The sequence below is a fragment of the Paralichthys olivaceus genome, chromosome 8 (genome assembly GCF_024713975.1).
Source record: "Paralichthys olivaceus isolate ysfri-2021 chromosome 8, ASM2471397v2, whole genome shotgun sequence".
NCBI lineage: Eukaryota > Metazoa > Chordata > Actinopteri > Pleuronectiformes > Paralichthyidae > Paralichthys > Paralichthys olivaceus.
In genome coordinates this window covers 9,105,433-9,132,126 of record NC_091100.1, presented here as the reverse complement: position 1 = coordinate 9,132,126, position 26,694 = coordinate 9,105,433, and the positions used below count along the sequence as shown (strand labels likewise).

General features: G+C 41.3%; 1 protein-coding gene across 7 annotated transcripts in view; it reads left to right on the top strand.

Annotated features, from left to right (window-relative positions):
- Positions 1-25,732, top strand: part of npnta (nephronectin a) — a 48,114-nt gene extending 22,382 nt beyond the window's left edge. For 3 of the 7 annotated variants that reach the window (XM_020101350.2, XM_069530642.1, XM_020101349.2), the window contains 9 exons: positions 6,441-6,560; positions 7,850-7,969; positions 10,495-10,629; positions 11,931-12,053; positions 13,328-13,741; positions 19,433-19,522; positions 20,864-20,962; positions 23,205-23,464; positions 23,761-25,732. In XM_020101350.2, the coding sequence (XP_019956909.2) occupies positions 6,441-6,560; positions 7,850-7,969; positions 10,495-10,629; positions 11,931-12,053; positions 13,328-13,741; positions 19,433-19,522; positions 20,864-20,962; positions 23,205-23,464; positions 23,761-23,871 (1,472 nt within the window). In that variant the 3' untranslated portion in view covers positions 23,872-25,732. Of the gene's footprint in view, positions 1-1,840; positions 1,937-6,440; positions 6,561-7,849; positions 7,970-10,494; positions 10,630-11,930; positions 12,054-13,327; positions 13,742-19,432; positions 19,523-20,863; positions 20,963-23,204; positions 23,465-23,760 lie in introns of all 7 variants that reach the window. The other 4 variants (XM_069530640.1, XM_069530639.1, XM_069530643.1 and 1 more) reach the window with 2 other exon arrangements.
- The last annotated feature ends 962 nt before the right edge of the window (positions 25,733-26,694 follow it).

Here is a 26,694-nt window from a genome sequence, read left to right as displayed (position 1 = left end):
TCATGATGCAAAACATAATGTCACATTTTCCCTGTAAAGACAAAGACAGTCAAACGGTCCAACAGTCCCCTTATGAAACCACATTTAGATTAGCTAGATCCAGATTTTTATTTTTATCCTCACTAAATTGTGCACACTCATAAATAGCAGTCCCCTTAATACGACTAATCTTTGTTGAAAATCCGTCCTTACCTTCTTACCTCACCACATAATTAAATGGAAATTAGTTCAGTAGTTTATTTATCATCATCATCCTACTAAAAGACTATTGTAAAGGAAATCATAACCTCCTTGTAGCAGTATTCTGCTAACATCTGTCCAACCTAGTCTGTTTTCACGGTTTTATTATTCCAGCCCCATGATGCACTTTGTTGTGTTCCACAAACAATTTCAAGTCCCACAGGTGTAAATCTCAGATTTTCAGATAATCATCATGCAGAATTTTTCTCTGGGGGCATTTCTCAGAAATGCTGCTGTTTTCCACCTTCATGTGATAGTTTGCGCAAACAATATATGAACACAGCATATGTGTATGAACGAGAATTGGCAATATTTATTTAAGTTATATTATACTAGTTTAGTTATGTTGTACTTGTAGTGTTAACACTTAAGCCAATGTGTTCCTCCTACTGTCTTCCTCGGCTGTTGTTGGGCATGACAACAGTCTAATTTCAAACCTTGATCGAATGTGGATCAATCGTTTATCATAGGTCAAATTTAAATCAGAACTAGAGGGGCACACAACATCCTTTCTCTTTCTGTTAAAGAAGGTTTAAAAATAAAATCATGGATCCTTTCGCGTTTATCCAAATCTGCACCAAAATGTAATGCTTCCTCTCTTGGGTCATGCTCCACCCCTCCACAAAATATCATCAGAAATGGGTCAGGTCGGTTTTGAGTAATCCTGCTAGATGACAAACAAACACCAATAAAAACATAACATACTTTGTTACATGCTTTTACATTATCATATGCATACAACGAGGTACATACATACGTTTAGTGGTGAAATGATTCTGTTGGTGAATATTTTATCTCAGCGACTGAAACCTCTCAACCCAATACCCACCAACTGTGACTCTGTGTCCAACAACTGTTTCAGTACTGGGCAGAGTGAGAAAGAATGCACTGGGCTTGCACAACCTCTCAGTTTAAATTACCACAACCCCTCGATAGGGACACGCTTGACTGATTTGAAGCGTGCAAAGCAGTCACAGGTAGCTGTATCATATTGCTGTCACTTAACAATAGGTGTTGTTAGCTCAGCGCCAGAGGAGAGGCGGCTGGATGGATAGGTAGGCAGACGGAGAGAGAGGGGAGGGGCTGAAATTCTTCTTTGCCTGGTTTCTAAATGGTGACGCCTGTCCACCTTTGAACCTCCTCATACAAAATTGCGAATGGATCCTCTGAGTCCGCGAAAAACAATGTATATATAATACTCCGAGATCCTATTTCATCCTCATGACAAAAAAATTTTTACAGCACAGAGGAGAAGAAAGGGCACGAGGAGGAGAAGGGACTCAAAAACAATTTTCACTCTTTCTCCCATGAGCCCTCAATTTCTTCTGTCCTGATACTCAGCTCATGTCCAATTCCCACAAGTGTAATCCTCTTTGATGCATATTGTTCCTCTTTACTTTCCAGGAATGTGGTGTGTGGTCAGAGGTGTTCTAATCCATTGGTTGGTGCTTGTCATCCTCACATCTCTCTCTTTCTCTCTCTGTCCCTTTGTCCTTTTTATTCATCCTCCTCTCTTTTACTATTTTATCTCAATCAAAACCTCAATACCCCCAATCCCACCCTCTCCCTTCCTCTCTAACCCATTTCCTTTTGTCAAAAGAAGAAGAGCTGGACTATTTAACCCCACCAGTGTGGGCCAGTCACCTCCCTATCTTTCTCCCTGTGGATCATCAGCCAGCGAGAGTAGTGATGGAGGGTGAGATTCATCGACCGACCTCCTCCACACCCAGCAGCTTCTCTTTTTCACCCCGTCTTAGCAACATGCATGGTGCCGCACTGTGCGAGACCGAGGAGAGAGTGTCAATCTCGACTAATTCCTCACTGCTTTCTGTCGTCCACCACCCAGAGACGCCACAGGAACAGCTTTTCAGAGGAAATGCCAGCATGAATGCCAAGCATGTCATAGTCTTTACCACTCCACACCTGCCTCTCTTCTGTCACTCTCTACCCTCGGAGCCAGACAGCTCACAATTTTCTCTACTTCTTCTTTCTCCAGTTTCTTTCTTGAGCACCTGGAAAAAAAGGAGCTCCTCCTTCCTTTTTAAAAACTATCATCGACATGGACACAGCACTCACGGCTCCTCGATACTGCTAGAACGAACAAGGCCCTCCAAGTTTTATCTTCTTCAGAGACATACACATCCCCTGAGAAAGAGACCCCTGTTAATCTCTCTGTCAGTGATAGAGGTGTGTCAGGAATGTAGCAAAGCATACCTCAGTGGAGCTGACCCAATAAATCAGTTCACTTTGCATCCCTTCACATGTGTCTCAGCAGTTCATTTACTGTGCAGTGAAGAGCCCAGAGGGAGCTCTGCACCTCCACCGCTCTCACACAGGCCTCTGCAGTCCTTGTGCCATGTCGAATTGTCAGTGTGGTGCTCATATCTGTCTATTATCTCTCAACTCTTCAATCCCTCTGTGTCCTTGCCCGGTCCTGTCTTTTTGTGTCGTCTCTTCGTCCTGTGGTTTGTGTTGTGTTTGTTGTTTTCTCCTACTACACAGGAGGCCCTGGCTGTTTTTTTGTTTCTGGCATGTGCTGATGTTCACGGAGCTGCCGCTCTCTCTGAGAATGTGACCACTTCAGTAATCCCTCATTTACATTTTTAAGCTGTTTTTCAGAGCAATGGCAAGTGGAGACCTGTTCCTCTGCCACGCTTACAATGGACAGTGTTGTTATGGTTTTCTGTGATTGCAGTAATGAGAATGCCAGTTGTTTTCTGTGAACACCAGAGCTGAAAACATGGGGTGACACCGCTAATTAAAAGAACTGAAAAGTGAGGATGTGCGTGTGTGTTTGTGTATATGTGTCTTGTGAGGGAAGAAAACAAACTCCTGGGCTCGTGAAAAGGAGCAGAGATAACCCTTCTGTCAGACGGGACAAATCAGTTTGATTATTGATAAAGAAATAAGAAGCATCAATATCAGCCCAGACAGAAAGTATTGTGTCTTTCAAAGAGCTATGCACACACACACACACACACACACACACACCACAGGCAGCATTTGGGAAACAAAACCTGTTTTGTGTACAGTGCAATGTCAGTATTCATTTGGCATGACTTTGCATCTGTGTTACCGCCTGGTTAGAAAACCTCCATCTATAACCTTGAAGAGGCAAACACACACACACACACACACACACACACACACACACACACTTCAGGTTTGATCTTGTACTTGCACAAAGTTTTATGAAAATTTGACACAATAATTCATTCTCTTGTTTTAAGTCAGTAAAACGCTGTGACGTCACAGCTCGTGGAATGATGGTGCTCTAGAAGAAACAGAAGCAATGACGGCTTTATGACAGGTTCTCTACATGCCGGCCCGGCATGCTTGTATGAGTGTTCGTAGTCGTTCAGTTGAGATAAAAGACGGTCGTGTGAACAGAGATTCGGTTCAACAAAATATTTGCTGTAGTGTAAACAAGGTCAAAGAAAACTGATGTCTTGTATGACAGTTTAATACGCCTCTTATTATCCTCACTCTTGTTTTCAGTAAAGTTGATGCTCCCCATTCACAAAGTCATCACTGTATTTCCAGAAGACTTTATAGTTGTGGAACACGACTTAAAGCGCTTGTCATTCCAAATTCCAGCCGAGCCCGTTCTCTCAGCCGACATGGCTTTAGTAGACCCGAGGCTAGCATTAATAGAGGGTGGGGTCTGTCGACATACAAACCGGGCATCTGCTCCGTCATTCATCCATATTAATCTGTGGTATCTGGTAAATGTGGGAGGTATGTGGCACTCAGAGAATGCTCCCTGCATATGTCCGGAGAGCTAAACGTGGCACCATTTCTAATGCAGCCAGCCAATATGAAAATGACCCGGCATGTGCTGTACAGTGAGAAGCAGTCTATTTGTGATGGTTCCACAGTAACCCAGAAACAGAGTGGTGATGATAGTCCAAGTTATTTATAATTTCTTCATTCCACTTGAGTAGATTTCTGTAGTTTCACAATTGACTTTCGCCTTTTGGGCCTGGAACTCCCAACGGACCAGACATTTTAGTTGCATGTGCAGGAGAAATATTTGTGGAAGAAATATGAAGAATAGATTCAGGCCAAGTCAGACACTGGCTCTTCACATTACTGTCTCCATCAGCAGCCATACATATTTAATCTCTACCTACTCACTCATGCAAAATTATGCTTGATCAGACATGAAAATTAATTGGACCTTATGCTGAAACCAAACCAAGAACAGCTTTACATTATTCCATGTGAATGCCTTTATTAAATCTAAAAGAATACAATCAAGTAAAGATTCTGATGAATTACTCACAGTTACTCACAGTTTAAGTAATACTACATTTTGAGATGTACTCTTGAAAATGGCTTTGAGTAAGAGCTGAGTCATGAAGCAGCTCAAATCAGTTCAGTTCACATTCCTTACCAGTTCCTCTTCAGTTCAGTGACACCGCTTTATGAGAAAACTTTATCTGAAAATTGATTTAGGAGGGAAAAAAAGCTTGAAGCAAACGGAAATGAAAAATTCTTTGTGTGCAAAATGAATCTTCTGAAATAAATTATTGACTTAGAGAAACTTATATTTCACTAAGATCAATATTTTCTTCAGAGCAGTGTTTATCATATGTATTTTTTTGGAGTCTTTCAGTCACCATGCAATAAAACAGGGTGCTGGTAATGGTGTGCATGGATAGAGTTCATCAATTTAATGATGTCGTAAGTGATACCTGTGCTTTTTCTGTTACATTAGATGAAAAGAAACTAGAAAGAGCAATAAAACTCTTTATATATATATGTGTGCCTTTTTCCCTGAATACCTATCAAAAATGTTTCTCATGAAATCTGGATGTTGTGACTGCTATTTTAATTCCATGCATTCAAATAGATGGGGCGGAGGCAGGAGTAAGTAGACTCATGAAGGACAGCTTGACTTTTTGTTAGCAGGAAGGACGAGTGTAACTAATAACATTAACGACTGCTCTGTTCCGTTTAGGAGTGTCTGTAAGTCACCGGAGCGAAACACCAAGGCCCTGGGACCAAAATACCTGAGTAGAATGCAGACATTATTAATGCTATTATATATACCTGTTGTTTTCCTCCTGCTATAACACGTCAAACTGACTGACATTATGAAAGACGAAAAAGCTTTTGAGCGGTTGCTTGGCTACAGTTCTATTGTTGTGAATGTCACCTTGTTTTTGTGACGTTCCTTAAAATAGAAATTTCCTGGATCTGGATTTTTATGTGGATCTGCACCAAATTCCACATACTCGTAAATATCAAGATTCATGAATCTCTGAGATATCAATGACATGTTAAAAAAACGGAAATGTCTCGCAATGTGAAAAATTAGCAACAAAGTTTGATGGGTTCTTCCCTGTCCTGTAGTTTTTGTGTAATCCTGCAAACAATCAAACAAACAAACCAAGGGAGTGCTTGTAGAACGCATCATTCTGCCACAAAATATCATGGAAATCAGTTCTGTAGTTTTTGCATAATCCCTCCAGTGAGGCAGCAGCACCGAGGCCCAGGGACTGAGACTATTCAACAGGATGGAGACATTGATAACGTTCTTAGTTACATCGGTGTTTGAGGCCGTCTGCTTCGACAAAGCTATAATGGCTTGAATTAGCATAAGCGTTTGACAGGTGTTAAGCTCTGGGCATATTCCTTTCTCCCTGGAGCCCTCACTGCCACGAACTCAGACACACATCATTTTTTAATACAATTTTCACAGGGCTCTTGTGTTCGAGATCTCTCAACCTTTTTATGCCTGCGTACAAAAAAATAAATAAATCAAAGGAATTATACGTATCTATTATGAAGCTGTGGTGAGTCAGAGAGTAATAACTTCATCATTTATCGGCAGGTTGACAGTTAACGCTGGCTTCCTGTTCAATCATCAAAGAGGGGAGTTGTGGGCCTGTCGGAACACGGCAACGCTTCACTTCCCTCGCCCTCCGCCCCCCCCCCCCCCCCCCTCTTAAACACACACATTAACACACAAACGCACACAAACACACACACAGACACCTCGGGACCACACTAAATGGACGGGTGAGGTTTAACAAAATTGACCTCTTCACCTTTGCCCTCTGACTAATTTCACCTGCGTTGGAGGGCCTCTCTCTCTCTCTCTCTCTCTCTCTCTCTCTCTCTCTCTCTCTCTCTCATCTCCTTAGGTCCACTTATGCCTCTCTCTCTCTCTCTCTCTCCCCCTCTCTCTGCAGACCTGAATGAGTGCGGGCTGAAGCCGAGGCCTTGTAAACACAGGTGCATGAACACATACGGGAGTTACAAGTGCTACTGCCTGAACGGCTACATGCTGTTGCCTGACGGGAGCTGTGGAAGTGAGTGTGCCCCCCTCTCACACACACACACACACACACACACACACACACAATGATTGTACACACCATTTGCATTGTTGTCTGAAATATTCATCCTCTGCTTTATAGCCCGGGTATGATTCTGCGAAGCCTTTTCTTCGCTTCACTACAAATGTATTCATCTAAACGCCTGCACAAGGCAATGCTGATGACATATGCTCTCTATTACAATATACTTTTTCCTCTGACTACCTCTGACGGCAGCCTCACAGTCCTTTGATAGACTGTTTTGATTAACGCCCTGTGTTGATCCACTTCATTATGGCGGCTCTACACAGTGGAGAACCCCTGTGAAGAACCTTGAAGGGGTCTTAAATGAAAAAGAAACACGATCTTTACAGCATCAAGTGAACGCACAGTTCTCATTGGTTGCCCTGAGGTATTGCACAGAATGGAAGTTGAAGCCTGCACATGTCTCTTTGTAAATTCTGTTTCCTCACCTGATAACAATTTTCTCCTCATGTCTCCTCTCCAGGATGGCGTAGCTCCCAGTACCTCATTTTAAGTTATTTGTGTTTTTATCAGAAGATAATTAATTTTCTGTCTCCTTTAGGGTCTGAAATGCTCTCCACTGGAGGCAATACCAAGATATGCTTGGGTGTTGTTGTGTGATGATAGCATAATAGTGTTAAACACCATCTTCTCTCCCTTGCTGCTGCTTTGATCAATAGATCACTGTAGCTTTTAATCAGCCTGGCTTACCTCAGTCATTACTCTGTACTCCAGGCTACTGAGGCAGCAGCGGCAGCATGAGCCTCGCTTTTAATTTCCTCTGAAAGGTCCGAAGTTATCGAAAGAGGCTGAGCGAAATCTATTCCTTGATATTATGATTTCGGAGGGTCTTGATCTGCCTGGCACGGCTCAACAACACAGGCGCTGCAAACTGGCGCTTTGATATGTTGGTGATGCATTATGAGTTTTCAAGTGTTGGAGAGGATAAAAGTTGGTGAGCGAGGATTGCGTGGGCAAGGTGTGAGCACAGGGCGACTATGCAGCACAGGAATCTAATAATGGCAGCGTGTGTGCTGCTCTGTTGTCTGCACCCCAGGGTCAAACTGGCTAATATCAGAAAAGTCAGGCAAGTGGCTCGTACACATTGGCTGGAGGATAAGGACAAAGCTTGAGAGTGTATGTCAGAGTGGAATGTAGTGTGGGTGGGAGTGAACGCAGTATAAACTGTTCCACCCTTTGCACTCCACTGTGACATCAGCATCTGTTAATATGTGTTGTCTTCCCCTTGTGTCCACCAGACGCTCGCACTTGTGGCATGGCCAACTGCCAGTACGGCTGCGAGGTGCTGAAAGGAGAGGTCCGATGTCAGTGTCCTTCACCGGGGCTGCAGCTGGCTCCAGATGGAAGAACTTGTGTGGGTACGTCCCACAGTTTACGCTGAGTATCCCCAGAGTACGGTGGCCCTGAGGGCTCAACGCACTGCAATTTAGGGAGACACCTTCAAATAGACACAACGATTATCGATACAATCTTCATAAGTTTGACAACACATGTGCAGCGAATAGAAAATGCACTGCGAATGCTCATAACACAAACAAATACTCACAACACAATCAAATACTCACAACACAACCAAAGAATCGCAACCCTACTAAATACTCGCAACACAACTACATACTTACAACACAACCAAATACTCGCAACACAACCAAATACTTGCAACCCTACTAAATACTTGCAACACAACTAAATACTCACAACACAACCAAACACTCTCAGTAGTAGGTATGTGCAGTGCTATTTGCTGTTCTATGTGTTGTCAAATTGATCCAGACGTGTTCTCCATTTTCACGTGTTGCGTCTGTGTTTTCTGAAGTTGCAGTGCATTGAGCTCTCAGGGCCACCGTACCAGACGAATTAAAACTGAGCCTTTATTTTACCCACTTCCTTCTTTGATCCACTGTTGCAATGCATCAAAAATAAGTATGTAGATTTTTCTTTTTGTAACGTGTTGCTCTCTGCTTTTTAATTTGCTGAGTGATAATCATGCTGTTTTTGGCAGGGCAAGAGAAAAATCTTGGCAGTGAAAATGTAATTTGTGAAAAGAAAGGAAACCTCTTAGCGAGCAAAGTTGAAATTCATCCCAAATGCTAACTAATACATCTTTGTTTACTTTGATCAAGGACCCCAGCAATTAGACAGTGTTCACCAAATAGGGACTTTATTCCACGTCTTACATCCTCCAGCTTTCACAGCAGAAATGTCCTCAGGGGAAGCCTAGACAAAACACTTCCCATCATCCCCTCCTTCTTTTACGTGGCTCAGCTCCTCACATGAGGAACTAACAGATGAAGGGGGCCAGTTGAGGCAGTTAACCTGTGTCAGGTTTAAATACAGGCTGTTCCAAACTGGGCCGTTCCTGTTGTTCTGCCATATAGTCCCACTTAACTCCGGGCCGGCTAATAGGGAGGCAGATCTCCAAGAGAGGACAGACATAAATCATGAAAAATGATACAGGAGACGACGGAAAGGTTGCCTGCAGCAGGTGTTAGGACACGGATCCCTCTGGAAGCAAGATTGTAGTTTATGGAGAGTTTATGGAAGCGTATTCCATCCAGTAAACAGAGCCTCCCATGGGAAAGTTTCTATTCATCTAGTGTCCAAAAAATTCGGTTTTAACTTTAAACTTGACCTGAGCCCATATTTATCAGACTTTGAAATACATAAAGTTAAGAAGACTGTAAAGACCCATTTCAGGAGAGAAAGTTTTGTAATTATTTTATATTTCAATAATTTTATTTTATTATTTTATGTTTTTATTTTATATATATTACACAGTAGCATTACTCTAATAAATATGTATTTATTACCTGTTTACAAGCTAATACTGTTTATAATATAGTTTATAAATAAATAGGTATTTGTTAATTATTATATTATTATAGGGATGAAATAACAGGAAATATGTAGAACTTAAAACAATTAGAAAACCTAACTGGAGTGGGAAAGAAATGCCGCTCTGTGTGTGTGTGTGTGTGTGTGTGTGTGTGTGTGTGTGTGTTTGTGTGTGTGTGTGTGTGTGTGTGTGTGTGTGTGTGTGTGTGTTTGTGTGTGTGTGTGTGTGTGTGTGTGTGTGTGTGTGTGTGTGTGTGTGTGTGTGTGTGTGTGTGTGTGAGTTGAAGGTGTTAAAAGATGTGCTACTATTTGTCAAGTCAGAGTTTTTCTTCAAAGCCAGATGTAAATATTCATATATTCATAAATTCAGAGCTTCATAAGCAGCAACATTTTGTGTGTAAAGACAATCTGTACAGTACCTGCACCAAAGTGTGCTTGTGTAAATATAATTCACCATTGTCCTGTCAGAAGCTGAATAATGCAGCAGCAGCAGCAGCAGCAGCAGCAGCAGCCTCTGAACGTCGTACATTTAGCGGCTCCACTGGAGCAGTGTGCCTTGCTGAGGAGAACCCCAACAGTGGTTGTTAAGGAGATAAGGGAGCTCTGCCCACTTCCTGCACTGACTTGTTTTCCCAGCTGGTCCAGGTGTATTTTTAAGGTCCTTTTAAACTACAGTCCCTGCTGCTGAAGCACAGTGGAGCCATTAATGATGTTTAGGTGAATGCTTTGAGCCCCTCGGTGTCTAAATATTAATGCCGCCATGTCTGCAAAGGTGGTAAACAAAGGCACTTAGAGTAGGTCATTAAATAATGGAACAAAGCAGTGTACACTGGATTCTGCTCACTGAACAGAATACTTAATGGGATTGAAGAGTGAAGGTAAAAAGAAGTTTTCTGATTTGAAACTGAATGTTGTTTTAATTTTAAATAAAATCGCCACTTTTAATCCAAAGGTATTAGTGCATTGTGTCAATTTGTGTGCATAATATTCAGGCTACTGAATGTGAGTTTGAATTACTTTTGTATGTAATGCTTTTCTTCTTTTGTAGATGTGGATGAGTGCGCAGCAGGAATCGCCGTGTGTCCCAGGTTCAGGAAATGCATCAACACCTTCGGCAGCTACATCTGCAAGTGCCACGATGGCTTTGACCTGCAGTACATTGGCGGGAAATACCAGTGCACAGGTAACGTCACAAGGCCTCTGCACTGAGGCGCCAACAGATATAAACTCAAAGAGTGAGCTCACACACTGAGTTTTACAGACACTGAGGGAGCGAGTTCAAAAGAAACATGCACATTATCAGCGCTGCAGGAAAACATGAAACTGATTATTTCATATTAATAGAAGCTCAGTAACATCAACGTGAAAATAACTTTCTTTCTTTGTTTATATTCTACGTTTTATTCCCTCACATTTATTTATTTACTGTAGTTACTCATCATTTTGCATCTCAAGATTATAGTACAGCATGTACGTATGATTGTCTTAGCAAATAATATGCATTGTTACACAGCTAAAATGTGCTTAGGAGTAACATTCGTCCATGTGAATGTATTAATTATATTTAACCCAAACCCAAACGTAATATATAAAAATGACACATTGAAAGTCTACATGGTGGGAAGTTTTTACTTTAGAAGTATTGGTGCTAAAATGTATTTTGCAGGTTTTTACAGAGTATTTAGTCAATATAGCTCTTCCACTACTGAAGATTAAGAATGAAATAGAAATTTATTTAAAATCAAAATAGCTAAATTAAATTAATTACATTGAGGCTGATTCATACAGAAGAAGTGCTGAAGGAAAACATTGAGTAACATCCATGACCCTAAAGAGGATCAGGTGTGACAGTATTTTGAATACAGGCCGTGTCAGTAAATGCAAAGAATAGATTGGATAAAACATATGATTAATTGAATTTGAAATATTTCACTCAATTTGTCCTTCCCTTTTGTTTTGGATTTTCTAAAGAGGAACTGGAAATACTATATTGCAAAACTAAATCAAATTTTTTTCAGTTCTGTGTTTTTCCCTAACGATGCATGCAGTAATATGCACAACACACAAGAGTAGCTGCCATCTAAGGTTTGAATTAGTAGTGCACACAAACCCACATTTACCCTGGCAGCTTCTGGAGAATGCACCATCTCCAGTCTTCATTTATTCTTTTTTTTTTTTCAGAAAAAACTTTTGAGGGTGAAGAATAAAAAGGGCAGCAGTGGTAGTTGGAGGAGCTGCTGGCTGTCGCTTCTGATTTGCTTCAAGGACCTTGCGGCTCCTTTTAATGATTTTGCTCTGGCATTCATGGAGGGATCACTGTTATTCACTTAAATGCTTTTGCTAACAGTGCACCTGACATAAACTTTGAGCCCTCCTTGAAGTGGATGTGAAGCAATTAGCCTTTGATATTCTGCTGTTTTGTCTGAAGCGTTTTAAACTTGCTCCCGCTCGCTGAATGTTGTTACATTTCCATTATCTTTTCAGATGTGGATGAGTGCTCTTTAGGTCAGAGCCACTGCGGCAGCTTCGCCACCTGCTACAACACGCCGGGCTCATACAAGTGCAAATGCAAAGACGGCTACAGGGGGATGGGCCACGACTGCAAACGTAAGGACCGAGAACAAAACCCTGGCTCCAGTGTTCACTTCTGCGGAGAATCAGGGCCCCACATTTTTGTTTCCTTTGCTAGTGTTTTTTGGAAAGCAAGTAAGAGGGAGGAATAGCCTTGCGAGCACAGAGCCGGGACTGGAATTCCTTTCTTTGTAATAGCTGTCAGTCTTTACTTAAATCAGCCTGCTCCCTTATCACATGTGCCCCGAGTGAGCCTTGACTCCGGTGTTGACATCTGGCCATTTTAATCAGCCAAATAAGAGGAGTCATCATCAAATGTGAAATATTTCTCTCTCCGGCAGTTTGTCTCATTCTGCTCGCTGACACACAATCTATTAGTCTGTGCGTCTGCAGTTTCAGCTCAGTGGACAAGGAGTCATTTATTCTCCACAGTTATTTAATCATCCAACAGACACAACTGGTGTAACAGTCCATGGAGCAGAGAGGATGCCTCCTGGCATAGGGCGCCGCAAATATTTCACCCTGTCACCTGCCCACAGGGTGTGAGCCACAAGTGCCCTGGGACTCGAGTTGCAATATCCTATTTGTGTATCACATATCAAAGTCGCCTGCAACCTGAGAAGGCAATAACTGAGTTCAAACCGCTTGCCTTTGTCCACTCTCATTCCTCACTCATGAAACCCCCCCCCACCAACCACCACCACCCCAGCCTCTGCTTCTGCCCCTGACGTGAAGAATGTGTGCAGGAACAAAGGGGAAAAAGGAGGTGTAACTTTGATGACGTCTGCCGAGTGAGGGTGATCTCCAGGGCACTGCAGCCTGTTTGAGAGCAGAGATCATTCCATACACACACAGAGCAGCTTTAGCCCGATGCTGTGAAGCCTCCGGCTACGAGCACACAAAGAATCGCTAATCAGACGAGCCACGTCCAAAAAGCAATATGAATTTCAAAAAAGCAGATATTCATTTGATCTCAGGGTGCCTTTGCATTGGCACACGACATTTACTCATGATCCCTTCGTCATTTGAGGAAAAGCTCCAAATGTAATGAATGAATGTGAACCTGCAGCTGGTTGCAGCTGGTTTGATCGGCTGTTTTCCCCAAATGTGAGCTTTACTGTCCAGCGTGATTTAAGGCACCCAGTTTGTGTTAGGATGCTTACATTTAGTTAATAGATATCAGGAGATGAGATAAAGCCCTCCTCTGCAAAAGTCAAGCTAATCATTGCAGTTAGTCTGCAATTCTACGCCTCATTAAGTCTTAAGTGCTCATATTTCAGGGCTCCATCTGCATTCTCTTATAATTCCAGCCATTCCAAAAGTGGTTATTGACCCACCGAGACCAGAGAAACTGCCCACAAACCATCACAACCACATCCCTGACCTGGATCAGAGGAGGACCACCACCACCATCCGCCCTCCACAGACTCCAAGGAGAATCTTCCCTGTTATCCCCAAATCAACAACTACCACCACAACAACCACAACAACCACAACCAAGGCACCTCCTCCTCCGCGGCGGGTCACCCCAGCCCCACGCAAACCATCAGTTCCCACCCGGAAGCCTTTCGTCCCCACCAGGAAGCCTCCAGTACCTACACGCAAGCCCTACATCCCACCCAGGCCAGTAGCTCCGACCAGACCCCCCTCAATGCTGCCACCACCCACCCCTGTAGACAACACCATCCAGAAGGAGGTCACGAAGCAGAGAGGAGACGTTCACAGTAAGAGCTAGATTTTTTCTTATTCTTATTTATGTTTCTGAACTGTTGATGACCTGATGACACTTATACCTTCAACACCTTTTACTTTGGTTTATTTTACGATCTTTATTCAAGAGTGTGGTCTGTCAGTTTGAGAGCAGGACTGTCACGTTCAGATATTCTGATGTTTCCAATACTAACCCTTCTGGGAATAAAAAAAAAAATCAAAGAGCAGAGAAGAAATCCAAGAGAAGACTTTTCATGTTCGCACGGAAGCATTGCGAGCACGAGGAGAAGAGCTGAAGCTGGAGTGAAGGAAATCTGTACCAAAAAAAACTGAATATCGAAGTTTGAGCACAAGCAAATCCAAGTACAACCAGAACTTAAAAGCTGTAGATGAGTTATAGATGAGTTATAGATGAGTTATAGATGGAAAAAATGTTTCAACTCAAGAAAAATACCAATAATAAACATAGACCTTTAAAACTGCATTAAATTGATTTTTTGGCCACATGGGAGCAGTTCAACTATATCTGCAAACACAGCACCCACATATTCCTACCTCTTAACTTGATACATCTGGTGAACCTGCTTCCAAATGCAGAACCACATTCATCTGAAGCCATGCCCCACATTCACTCGCTTTTTTTTGCCCAGTTTAGGTTTTAATCTTCTCCTTGGGGAAATATCTGCCTCTTTAGCTAGTTGAATGTTTTTTATCAACAACAACAGATGCTGTGTCTGGAGAGGATGATGATGACAGTGGTTAAACTGAACCAAAACAGTAAAGTGATGGGCAAAGTAAAGTGTTGTTTGCCAAAAAAGTGACCTGAGAGACAGGTCTAACATAGTAGCGCTGCATTAGGAGGCTCTGATCTCAGTGTTTTGCTGTCTGTGCAGTGCAGCTTGTGTTTACTTTCAGGTCACAGACTTTAACTCTAAAAGGCACTTATTGGTCTCACTATTCGTCTTCATCAACTCCCCGACAGGTCTGTCGCTGGAGAACATTTGCATATTTCTTCATCTGAATCCGAGAACACAACGTTTATTTTGAAACATGTCACATTCTGGGGAATCAGCAGTGATGTTTACCTGTCTGATTATGTGAAGTATCATTTCTATTTTGTATTCCAACACATGAATATGTGGATGCAATTTATCCGAGCAATTTGCAATTGGCTGCAGTGTTTACACAGCTTATCAGCTGTTTTCTCACTAAATCATGACACATTTGAGTTATAAAATGTTGCTACAAACTTTAAAGCTGTTTATTACGTCAGCTAAAAGTGGTTGAAATATCTCATTAGCCAGGCCAATGCTCCGTCTGTAACATGTGACCATCTCATATATATGAATTTAACATGATGAATATGTAAATCAAACTGCATCTACAGCACAGTAAAAATATTTTCATCTCAAGTTAATTATCTTTTTTGGATACAGTTAAAAAACACAGACTGGTGCTCAGTCTGACTGTTGTTTATTCACATGCCACATCGTGCTCTCTGCCAAACATGGAGCTTTACCTGTCTTTGATTCAGTTTGACATTCTTGACAGAAACCAAATAACAGAGCAGAATTAAAAATACTGTAGCAAGGAGAGCTGGTTGAGATCTCTTTTTCCTTTTTCATTTGATAAAGGAGGTAAACACTACAATTCTCACAGTGTTGAATACATTTCACCTTTTAAAAAACACTTTTCTAATAATAATAATAACTTTATTTCTGCAATTCAAAAACAGCCATTACAAAGTGCTTCAAAAAGAGGGAAAGTAAAAACAAGAAAACGAAATATTGAGAAACCGATAAAGGGGATTTCAACAGCGTCCACTCCAGGAACGGTGCACCAACACGGTAAATGGCGGTAATGCACCTTGACGTTGTTCAATAAACTGAACAAGAAGATGATTGATAAAAAAAAAACATATAACTCATCACATGTAAAAAGAAAAATTGCAAAAGCCAGTTGGTGTAAATTCTGGGTTTGAGCCCTGACAGCAAAGGAACCATCACCGAGGAACAGCCGCCAGATTTCTTGCAGTTTTTAAAGAATGAAGCAAATTGATCTGTATTTTTTCTGACTGTCAACTAACCCCATAAAAAACAACAATGAACTGATCCCACTGAGAGCTATTGTGTGCATAACTCTGATACAGTGCATTTCTCTGTCATAAGCCTCCACAGTTGAGCCACACTGTTGCACTGGGTGACAGAACAATTTATTCCACCTCCACCGCATTTGTGTGGGAGCAGACATTTTATGTTAAATATTTAAAAACCTTGACACAAAAAAAAAACCTTTTACCGTCTGAGGACTTCGAGATAGAATGAGTTTGTTTGTAGTCGGGTTGAATTGACCCTATATCGTTAAAACAAATGTTGCAGGGATTTATTCATCATTCATACATTCTGGCACTATAAATTTCTTATGACCACACCAACTGCATGTTCATCCGCTACTCAAAATAGTCCCTAACAAATGCACCATTTAACTTCTTTTTAAATGAAGTTCGCTGAAAACTGTAATTATCAACTCTTCTTGAAAATGACCATATCTGTGAGGCATTTTAAAGGATTTACTTCTTCAGTAGGAAACATTTTACTTTACAGGACCAGCAGCTAAAGACAGGATCGGTTAGTTGGAAAGTATTATAAATGGATTTAAGTGATGAGTAATGAAGCATATTCAGAACTCCCACAATGCTACACTTCATGTATGGAAACAGATTTTTCCAGGTATTGCGTAGTTTGGCTGGTTGAAACCAAATGCTGTAGCACTCGACAAGCAGATATTTTCAGCACCGCTAGCCCCTCCCCTTTGTAAAGCACTACGCCCCTAAGCAGGGACTTTTTATCGGTGAAAATATTTCCACCAAACTTAATTTAGATCCTGGTACCAGCCGTGGAAATGCACAGAGTTCCTGCAACACTGCCTGGGTAAAGTTCCTGAGGTGGAACGGGAGCTTTGGTAAATATGCACATTATGATTCAGCGTACAGACAAAATGAAAAAGCAGCAGAAGGCGAGGAGTGTTAAGTCCAGATGCAGCAAGAGCATGAATAACACAGAAAGTGTAATCAAACAGAAACAGAACTGTTTTTGTGTCATGCTCATTTTTAGGCACAGCAACAGTCAGTGTATCAAAAATCCAACGTTAAACTCCTCTGACAGACATGTTTGGAGAGAGCAGCAAAGTACAGGATAACAGGTGAGATCATGTGGTTCCTCCTCACCTTGCCAGATGGCAGCACATAATTAGAAAAAGGAAGGAGGAGAGAAATTACATTAACACCTGTCTGCACAGCTCGAGGGAGACATCAATCTAACAGTTTGCACCAGAGCAGTTCGAGAAATCAGAGCTTCCTGGAGAAGGTTTGTATAAGACGAGGAAGGGAAGGAGCAGACACACCACAGTCTGAAATAGGAATCATTTGAATAAGAGCCCCAGGGTTTGAAGAACGCCTCAGCTGTGCAGGTGTGTGCTGTGGCCAGAGCAATTTTCGGAGTTTTGTAGTTTCCTTTTCAGTCTGGAGCTTCTCAATCACCAGTGTGATTACTACGCGGTGCAAATTCAGGAAACTTCAACAAAAAGTTTGTTAATTAGTCACGTTTCTGTGTCAAGTATGAACCTGGAGCTAGGACGTAAATTGCTCAGCTTAGACTTTCTGCAGAGTTCAAAAATAGTAAAGTGGGTCATAATAAGCTGCTTGCACAGGCAACCTCTGTGGTTGTGTTTTGCTAGAGGACACAAAAGTGTAAAAATCACATTTGGTTATTAGAGTGTTGTAACATTTTAGAGGAAGGTACTTGTTGAACCTTTTTCTTGGTTATCTTGTTTTTCCGCCCATCACCTCTTGTGCAGTGTTTCCACTGTTTGACCAGTAACACTAAACATTGCCTTTACATTTAATTTTAAAATGAAAAGACATGGTCCTAACTAGTGAGTTTTTAGATTTCAGGCTAGCTTTTTTCCCTCTTCCCTTTGCTTTTTATGTTAAGGTAAACTGCCCTCAGGCTCTGATACATCCTGCAGGCTTAACAGACCTTCGTCCTCATGGAAACACCCAGGCTCCATTGGTCTAGAGTCAATATTCTCGATTCTAACTCAAGATAGAGAGAAATCAAATCAGCACATTACCATAAAACGGATGATAGCCTCTTCTGTAAGATGAATAACCTCAAAGATTCAGAGACAAAAAATCCAAAAGAAGTTTCATGAAAGCTGGTTCTGCAATTACTTAAAAACAATGTGGTTTTTTTATGTTGTTTAAACATGTAAAGTACATCACACTGCATGTGGAAAAAAAGGAAAATTATTTTCTATTTCTTAACATAAATGAAATAATAAATGAAGCATGACAAGGAAAGAAAAGTGTTCTCTGATTAGTGTATTTGCTCAACACTTGAGCAAAACATAGAAAATCCCCCTTAAGCCGCTTTCATTGAATTAAATAATGACTTGAATATTTGTGTGGAATAAACCACAAAGCCTCAAAGGTAAAATCACAAGTGTTGCTAATGTAGTAATGTTTAGTATGAACGTTTATACAGGGTAACGTCCCAAAAAAGCTTTGTGGTATCCAACCGTGCAGAGTTTATGTTTAAGGCTTTATCATGTGTTTTTTTGTTAAAATGTTTTTGGAGGCTTGAGCCCTCCTGCAGAGTCGGAATTTGTGATACAATGTTATTTTTTAATTTAGATAAACCCTCAAATATTAGAAATGGCACTATGGAAATACATATAAGTAGAAGAATTTAAATTAATTTCACTGTATCCACAGTTCAACTTGATGAGTTAGAATATGAAAGCTATATTTTACTACTCAGTGCCACAGTGTCACAGCTCAAATTATCGCTCCTTTAATTAGCACGTCACTTTATTTACACTCCATATATCTGACCAACGACCGGATGCACGACTCCTGGGTGGCAATTTCCTTAAAAGCACACACACACACACACACACACACACACACACACAGACCTGGGTGCCTGGGATTGCTGGAGAGCCTGGTGCAAGTGTGACCTCCCTGCTCTGAGATTCCTACGCCTGACAGACTACATTGCAGTCTGCAGGGCGGTGTGACACCGGTATGGGGGACTCTGGGGGGCCGACGGTTCAAGTCCAGGTTACAGCACATTTGTAGCATAAGAACAAGAATCTGCGCGGGATGTTGGGAGTAGTTTCACTGCCACCAATTTGCAGATTAGAAAATAAATGATTTAAAACCAGAAAAGACAACTTTCCTTCCAAAGGGTCAAAGCGTCTCAAGCTGCAAAAAGATTTGTACAAACTTTGTGTGCGTCACTAGTCAGTTGACCTTTCATAAGACAGCTTGGCTTATGGTATTTTGGGCAGCGTGACCCCATTGGAGAAGGAAAGAGGCTATTTCAGGACTTGTGTGTGTGTGTGTGTATGTGTGTGTGTGTAAGCTCATGGTTGTGCAGCAGCAACATTTGCCCAAAATACGCCTCGGATGAGCCGTTGCCATTTTTTCACCTTATGATTCACATTTGACTTCTGGTGTTTGTGCAGGTTTTCTCTGGTCTGTGTGGTTAAATGTGTTGAGATACACGGGCACTAAACCATAACATTGATTCATCCTTGTGGAGTAATGAAACAAATCCTCACGATAGCCACAAGCTAGAGAAAATATAATACCTTTGTTAATCCTGTGTCTAACCCTGCATCTCTCTCCTCTCTCTCCTCAGTCCCTCGGAACAACGGAGACAACACTGTTCTCGGCATCGACTTTGACATTGAGCTCGGCAACACGGCGGATGAAGCCAGAGACGACCCAGGTAAACAAAACATTTGACAAAGACAATCAGCGGCGGCTGACTGCCGAGTTCAAACAATGACGGACGAGCCACATTTGTTACAGGCAAAATGAAAGTGACAATCAGCTCCTGTAGCGTTGCTGCCGAGGCGAAGATATTAGAGTGAGCAGATGTGTTTTGATAGGCCTTTCACTGCGAGGTGACACATGACGTCTGTTCATATCCGTTTAAATAATGGCTCACGGCCCAGGATGCACTGCCAGATTCTCACTTTTCACATGAAGCCTGCTTGACTGCTTGAATGATTGATTGATCATTTGGAGGCACATCAGCGCTCCGCTCATAAGCTCCATTGTTCTCGATGTAGAATTCCTACAATTACAATAAAAAAAATTGATTTAGTGAGGAGACAGCATTTTGTCTGAGGCACTTGCTCAGTGTGATTTATTGCTGTCAATGGCATGCAGATTAAATTGCCTAATGATTTAGACGTGTGTTTATTTTTGGTTCACAGAGCATCATTTGTTCTGCAGTGTCAAGCGAGGAGGCGTTTTCATTGGCTCAGAGAATGAGCGGGGAAGTGTTTTTTGGAAATGGTGCTTTAGGACCAAAATTATGGAGGTTATTCTTACCTTGGATCCAATTCGTGCAGCAGTTCATGGAGAGTAACTATTTTTGCCTCAGTAATAATATAATGACTTTCCAGAGTTTTGAGAGATCTTTACTGTCACTGTACAGGTACAATGAAAGTTTGTATGGAGTAAGCTGTGGATTGCTAATTAGCTAATATACACAACTTGAGACTAAGAAGTAAAAAATGAAATAGGAGCTTTAAAATATTTGAACATATCTACATAACATATGTATATATAAGGAAAGAGAAACAATATAGACAGTAACAGAAACATTTATTGCACTGATATACATTTTGCAGGCGCGGTGGATGAATATGAAGATAAATAAAACAGATAAATAAATAGAGCAGTCCATTATTATGGCTCGGCCATGAGATATTTTATTATGGTATGTATACAATAAGATAAACACTTACATACACTGATATCAGCAATGCCAGCAACTTATACAAATAATGATGATGAACACTTCTCCCCTTTTTGTTTACGTAGCTAGATTTTTCCCTCAATGCATCTGCTCCCTTCAGAAATTACATTATAACAAATGTTTATACTTCTATTGTGTCACCTCATTCATCAGAGCTTCAGTCCTCTTGCTCCAGGTGAAGTTAGAGGCACACAGCACGGCTCCTGTCAAGCATCACAAAGAGCAGACTGAAACTTTTTCTGCGTGTGTGTGTGTGTGTGTTTGTCCTCGGCTCCTCTGAAAACGTTTTATCCTCTTCAGAGTCAGGGTATCTGAGCTGCTCTTTTGATGACGGCCTTTGCGGCTGGATCAGGGACAAAGACGGAGACCTGCACTGGGAGACGACACCAGATCCATCAGGTAACTGCAGGACTCTCACACTCAAATATGCAAAATGATTTATTTTACAATCAGTAAATGAAAATGAGAAGAGCTGTGTTAGTTTCCTTGCTTGCACAAACATGCAGACACACAGAGTCAGATCATCTTAGTGGCTCAAGTGACACAAGAAGAGACTGAAACTGCAACTTGTGGGTTTGAATGAGTTTATTGCAAAAAACTAGCCGGATCAGAATAAGGCCTCACCCTGACTCTGCAATAACTGATGTTACAGCCTCTATATACATTTTGCAATTATTCTGATCTGGTTATTGTTGCAATAAACTCATTCAAACCTGCATGTCAAAGTTCCAGTCTCTCCTTGTGTCACCACGTCATCTGTTGTTCTGCTCAATTACAGGTGAAAAGTTACTTGCGGGAAGTAGTTTGTGTTTTCTGCAGATTAGGGCTTTGCTTTACAAAGCAATGCAGATGAGAAGTGGATTACGTGACTCGTCTTGTCTCTTGTGGCTGGGAAACACAACACTGCTTTTGTTGGGGTCCAGGCGAGAGAGACGTTCTGTTGAATTACACTGAGACGACTTAGTAGAGGCAGCATGGAGACTAAACAGTGCATCGTCCTGGCAATGTTTAAGCAACACTAGCTTCATGTTGCCTCCACAGCCAACTGGCCTGCAGTTACAAGTGTGTTTCCAGACATTCAGGCCTCATTTCAGCCACTTGTGCTTACATATTAGTGAAATACTTTTGTCCAGACTTGAAAAATAATTTACAGTAAATCCTAAACTAAGGTCTGAGTGAGAGTAATCCATTTTAAAAGAACATATTTCAATCTGCTGCAGCCTGTGGTGAATATGTTAAATCACAACCTTTGAATTATGTCTTATTTATGGATATGTGTGTGTCCACCTACATATTCAGTGTGTTTTGAAATATGTAACTATTTACTGTTCATCACTTTAGGCTCTTTTGATTGACAGCCACTGGCAGACACTTGTGGCTTTAAAAGCTTGGCACAGATTTGGAGGAGGCTCATAACTTATGCAGAAAGTCTGCGTGGCCTGCAGATACAGTAGTTACTGGACCCCCTGTGGTTAACAGCAGCCATACACTGATCCACTAGATACGCAAATTACATCAACATTAATCACCTATCAGCCACAAGCACTTTTACCTTTAAATTTTTAAAACTATACAGCTCCATCAATAACTAATGCATGAATCAATTAAAATAAACTAGTTGCCATGGGTAACTGGCTATATTTTGAGGAGAAGAAACATACGTAAGTGGGTCAAGTCTTTTTCGACAGTCTATTTTTTCACCCCCACTTTTTGTATCACTTCTACAAATTCCACAGTTGGATGAAAAGGATTTTTTTTTTAAATGTCTGCAAACCTGTGTTTTTTTATACTTACCACTGTAATTTTTATGGCACCCAAATCTATTGGATTTCATTTGTGCTGCTCAAAGAAATAAAAAAATTGCATTACACACAGACATTGTTTGCAGTTTGCAGGGACAGTTTTTCATAGCTCCAATGAAAACTGTTCACAGTGAGAATACACTGGCTATATATTAACAAATATTAACAAATAGTGAATTTAAATATTACTTTCGGGCTTCTTTGGTGGTGGGTCAACTATCCCTTGAAACACTGTCTGGAGCTGCAACTTAATTTCGTTGTATGTTGTACAATGATAATAAAGGTTCTATTCTATTCTTTTCTAAGACTCCACTCAGCAGTGAGCGGCAGCTTCAAGAGAGAGATGGAAAATAATCACTTTTTTAAAACTAAAATTACACTGGTTTTCAAAAATGATTTTTCTATTGATTGTTGTTTGACTGAAAATGTATTGTATGTTCATTTCAAAGTTCAAATTATTTTTGCCAAGGAGGTTATGTTTCCATTGTTGTTTGTTTGTCTGTCATTGTGCAAAAAAATACTGCACTGATTTTATTGAAACCATCAAACTTTGTTGAGCAGTGTGGCATGACCCTAAGAAGACAAACATTTGGAGTGTATCCAGATAAATGGGTGCATCCAGTAAATGTTTTGCAATATTCTGAGTGCGTTTGATAAAGTGTATGAAAAGAATCAAAATTACTGAGTAAACAAATCCTAATGCTCAGGGTTGTGAGCTGACTAAATGTTTATATTCACCACCTACTGTGAAGGAGAGATGTTTTAGATGAACCCATGTTAATTTACTGTGCCCCACTATTTTAATTTCATTAATTGACTCTTATATCCCCCCCCCCCAGGTGGACGTTACCTCACCATACCCGAGGTAGGAAACAAGAGGACTGGGCGAGGGGCTCGGCTTGTCCTCCCACTCACCCCTCCCTGGAACGACGGCAATCTGTGCCTGTCGTTCCGGCACAAGCTGGCGGGACACCACGTGGGGATGCTGCAGGTGTTTGTGAAGAAGGGGAAGCAGTACAGTCCAGCAGTGTGGGGCCGGACAGGTGGAAACGGCTGGAGGCACACCCAAATCACATTATGGGGCACCGGCCTGGAAAGTGTAAGTAACAACAAACAAACAAAAGTTCACTCATGCAGCTCCTACTGAAATTCAAAAGATTATTTCTGCAGTCATTTTTGATGGTGTGAATAGAAATGTCTGGCTTTTTACAATTTGTTGTTTTGCACTTCTATATTATTTTTATTATTATTATTAGTTTTTTATAGGTGCCCTAGAAATAAACATTGTGTTATAATTATAATAATAATTATTAATTATAATAATTAGTAGTAGTAGTAGTAGTATCATTGTTATTATGATAGTACCTCACTATGCACTGTGCTGTTGTTCCACAGGTGATCCTGAAGGGGGAGCGTGGGCGAGGCAGGAGCGGAGAGATGGCCGTGGATGACATCACCCTGAGGAAAGGCTCCTGCACAGAGGAGCACAATCTGAGGAGACTCTAACTCACAGAACAGGGGAAAAAAGGCAGAAGGAAAACACGAGGGAATATCATCTCAAAGAGAAGTGACTCTGTTGTGACAACCCCTCACTCTGCCTGGGCTCACGCTGACACCCCCCGCCCCCAGCCACCCTATGAACGATGTCCGTAATATTGTGCGTCTGCAGAACAGTGGGTCTCTCTTTCTCAACTGTCGACAAATAAAGAGACTGGAACCAAATCTCATGGGCCGATCCTCAGTGGCACACTCCCGTCTTCTCAGCCTCCCTCTGACTCCATCGCCTCGTCTGTCTGAAACCTGCACGTACCTGCTCACCACAGAAATATCGCTCCACCTAACACAGCGCCAGCCTTCCAGCCGTGCCAGTGAGAGGCCCACATTCACTTCATTTCTCCCTGAAGAGAGAGAGTATGGTTCCCCCTCTTAGGAGTCGGCTTTTTCCTTGCTTTGATCCTTTAAACCTCGAGCCTTTGCTTTTTATTTGCCTGATGTTAAAACGCGCAGCCAGGGGCGCAATTTTGGAAATGTTTTGATCAGCAGAATATCAGAGGTACTATACATTTTCTTTGAAGGTAAGAAATGTTAAAAAAAAATTTGTAAAAGACAAATTGTGTGTGTTATGATTTGGTTCTAATCCTTACTCCAAACCTGATTCAGTCAGTACGTTCAGGCCTAAGATTTGGTATTGCTACTGTTCTATAGCAGTTCTTTTGCAGGTTTTCTTTTTGTTGTCACAGTATTTCAAAGATAGGTTTGGTAGAAAAGTGTCACGAAAGCATCCTGTCCACCTGGATCTCCTTCTGAAGCCTCTTAAAGTTGTTCAAACACTCCACTATCATGTTTTTCATATAGCCTACTTGAAATGTGTCTGACCTTTGCAAACCAAACTGTTATTCTCTACGATACAGTATGTGCTTTGTTTTATTAAGTGCCCTTTGTTATAAAGACAACTTTTTAGGCTTTCACCACTTGTATTATTGTAAATGTAGTTGTGTGTACATACTCTACGATCCCATTTGTTGTGTGGTTTATATGTTATGTTAATTCATCCATGGATATTAATTGGATTTCAAAATGGTTGGTATTTAAACTTTCTGATTAAAGAACATGTATACAGATTGAAACCTTGTGTAGTGCAAGGCAGTTTAAAGTGCACAACATGAGTATGTCATGTGTTATGGTATAGTGCTCTGTGTGTAACTTGCAAAGCACGTAGTTGCGTATTGTATGCTGTGACAATGAAGGGCATTGGCTGGAATTTAGAGGTTTTCTGTATGCATGGGTGCATTCACCAAAATTCAGATTTATCTAGACCAGTATGTAAATAAAATACATTCGACTGATATATTAAGAAACAAAACATGTTTTTTTTAATGTTAATAAAAGCAACACAGTGTGTAGAAGACAACTTAAGTACAGCTCGGCCTGCACAGATGATTCATTTTAGAGTTGAGCCAGGTTTTGGCTTTGCCATGTGACTTTTGTCCTGCATTGTACAGAAGGTGAATGATGAGCGTTCAGATGCTCCTGTCAGAAATTTTGATTGGCCGTCTCCAGACTCACAAAGTTGAAGCTTAGCCACGAGTTGATTGCCCAAACTTAGCCCCCCAAAAATTGGAGGCTAAAAACAGGACATGGCATCACGATGCGTCATATGAACAGGCCACACAGAGGCGAGACCATAAGTTGTATACAAAGATGGGTGACGTGACTGCTCCGCAAAAAGTGAGACCAAAATGTCTTAATCACCTTCTAGTGGCTGGTTGCAGAATTGGTCATTAATCCTTCCTTCTCCATGTGAATAGATGGGAAATGGGAAACTAAAAAGTCAAAGTACACGTTAAATAAATATTTCTAAAGTATGGTTTCTGTTTGGTTTAATTAATAATTTTATGCTTTAAAATGGGGTCAAGTGTCATGATCATCCCCTGAATGAGTACAGGTGGACACAATGAAATAAAAATGTATTTGCAAACAACTAAAACCATTGCTTCAAAAACCAAAGAGACTGAGGAAGACGCTGGGCCAACCTCTCAGCTTTCCATCGCACCCAGCACTTCCTCCAAATGTCATCATAAATAAGGAATCTAAATCTAGATCAAATCTAGATTGAGGGTATCCTGTTGTAGTTTATTACTACTAATAATGCTGTTGTATAATGCAACTCCTTATTGGCACACAAGCAAAGGGCTATCAGTAGCAGTAGATCCCACAAAGGATGAATAAATGAGAAAAAGAAGAAGGGGACAGCGATCTGATGTTAACAATTCAGATTTTATGACCCTCTCCAAGCACTTAATTAGGCATGCATACTTATTCATGTAATTATCCAGTCAGCAAATCATTCAGCAGCAGTGCAATGCATAAACCCAGGCAGGAAGTTCAGTTAATGTTCACATCAAACATCAGGATACAAGGAAAAATGTGATCTCAGTGACTTTGGCTGTCGCGTGATTGCTGGTGCCAGAACAGCTGGTTGGAGTGTTTCTGAAACTGCTGATCTCCTGGGATTTTCACACAGAACAGTCTCCACAGTTTTTACTCAGAATGGTGCAGAAAACAAAAAAACATCCGGTGGGCGGCAGCTCTGCAGACCGAAAATGCTTCATTGTTGAGAGAGGTCAGAGGAGGATGCCCGGACTGGTTCAAGCTGACAGAAAGATGACGTGAACTCGGATAAACACAGTTTATAACAGTGGTGAGCAGAGAAGTGTCTCAGAGTGGTCAACACGTCGAACCTTGAAGATCAACGGCAGAAGACCATGTAAAGGGCTCCACTCCACTCGGCCAACATCAGAAATCTGAGGACGCAGTGGACCCAACAAA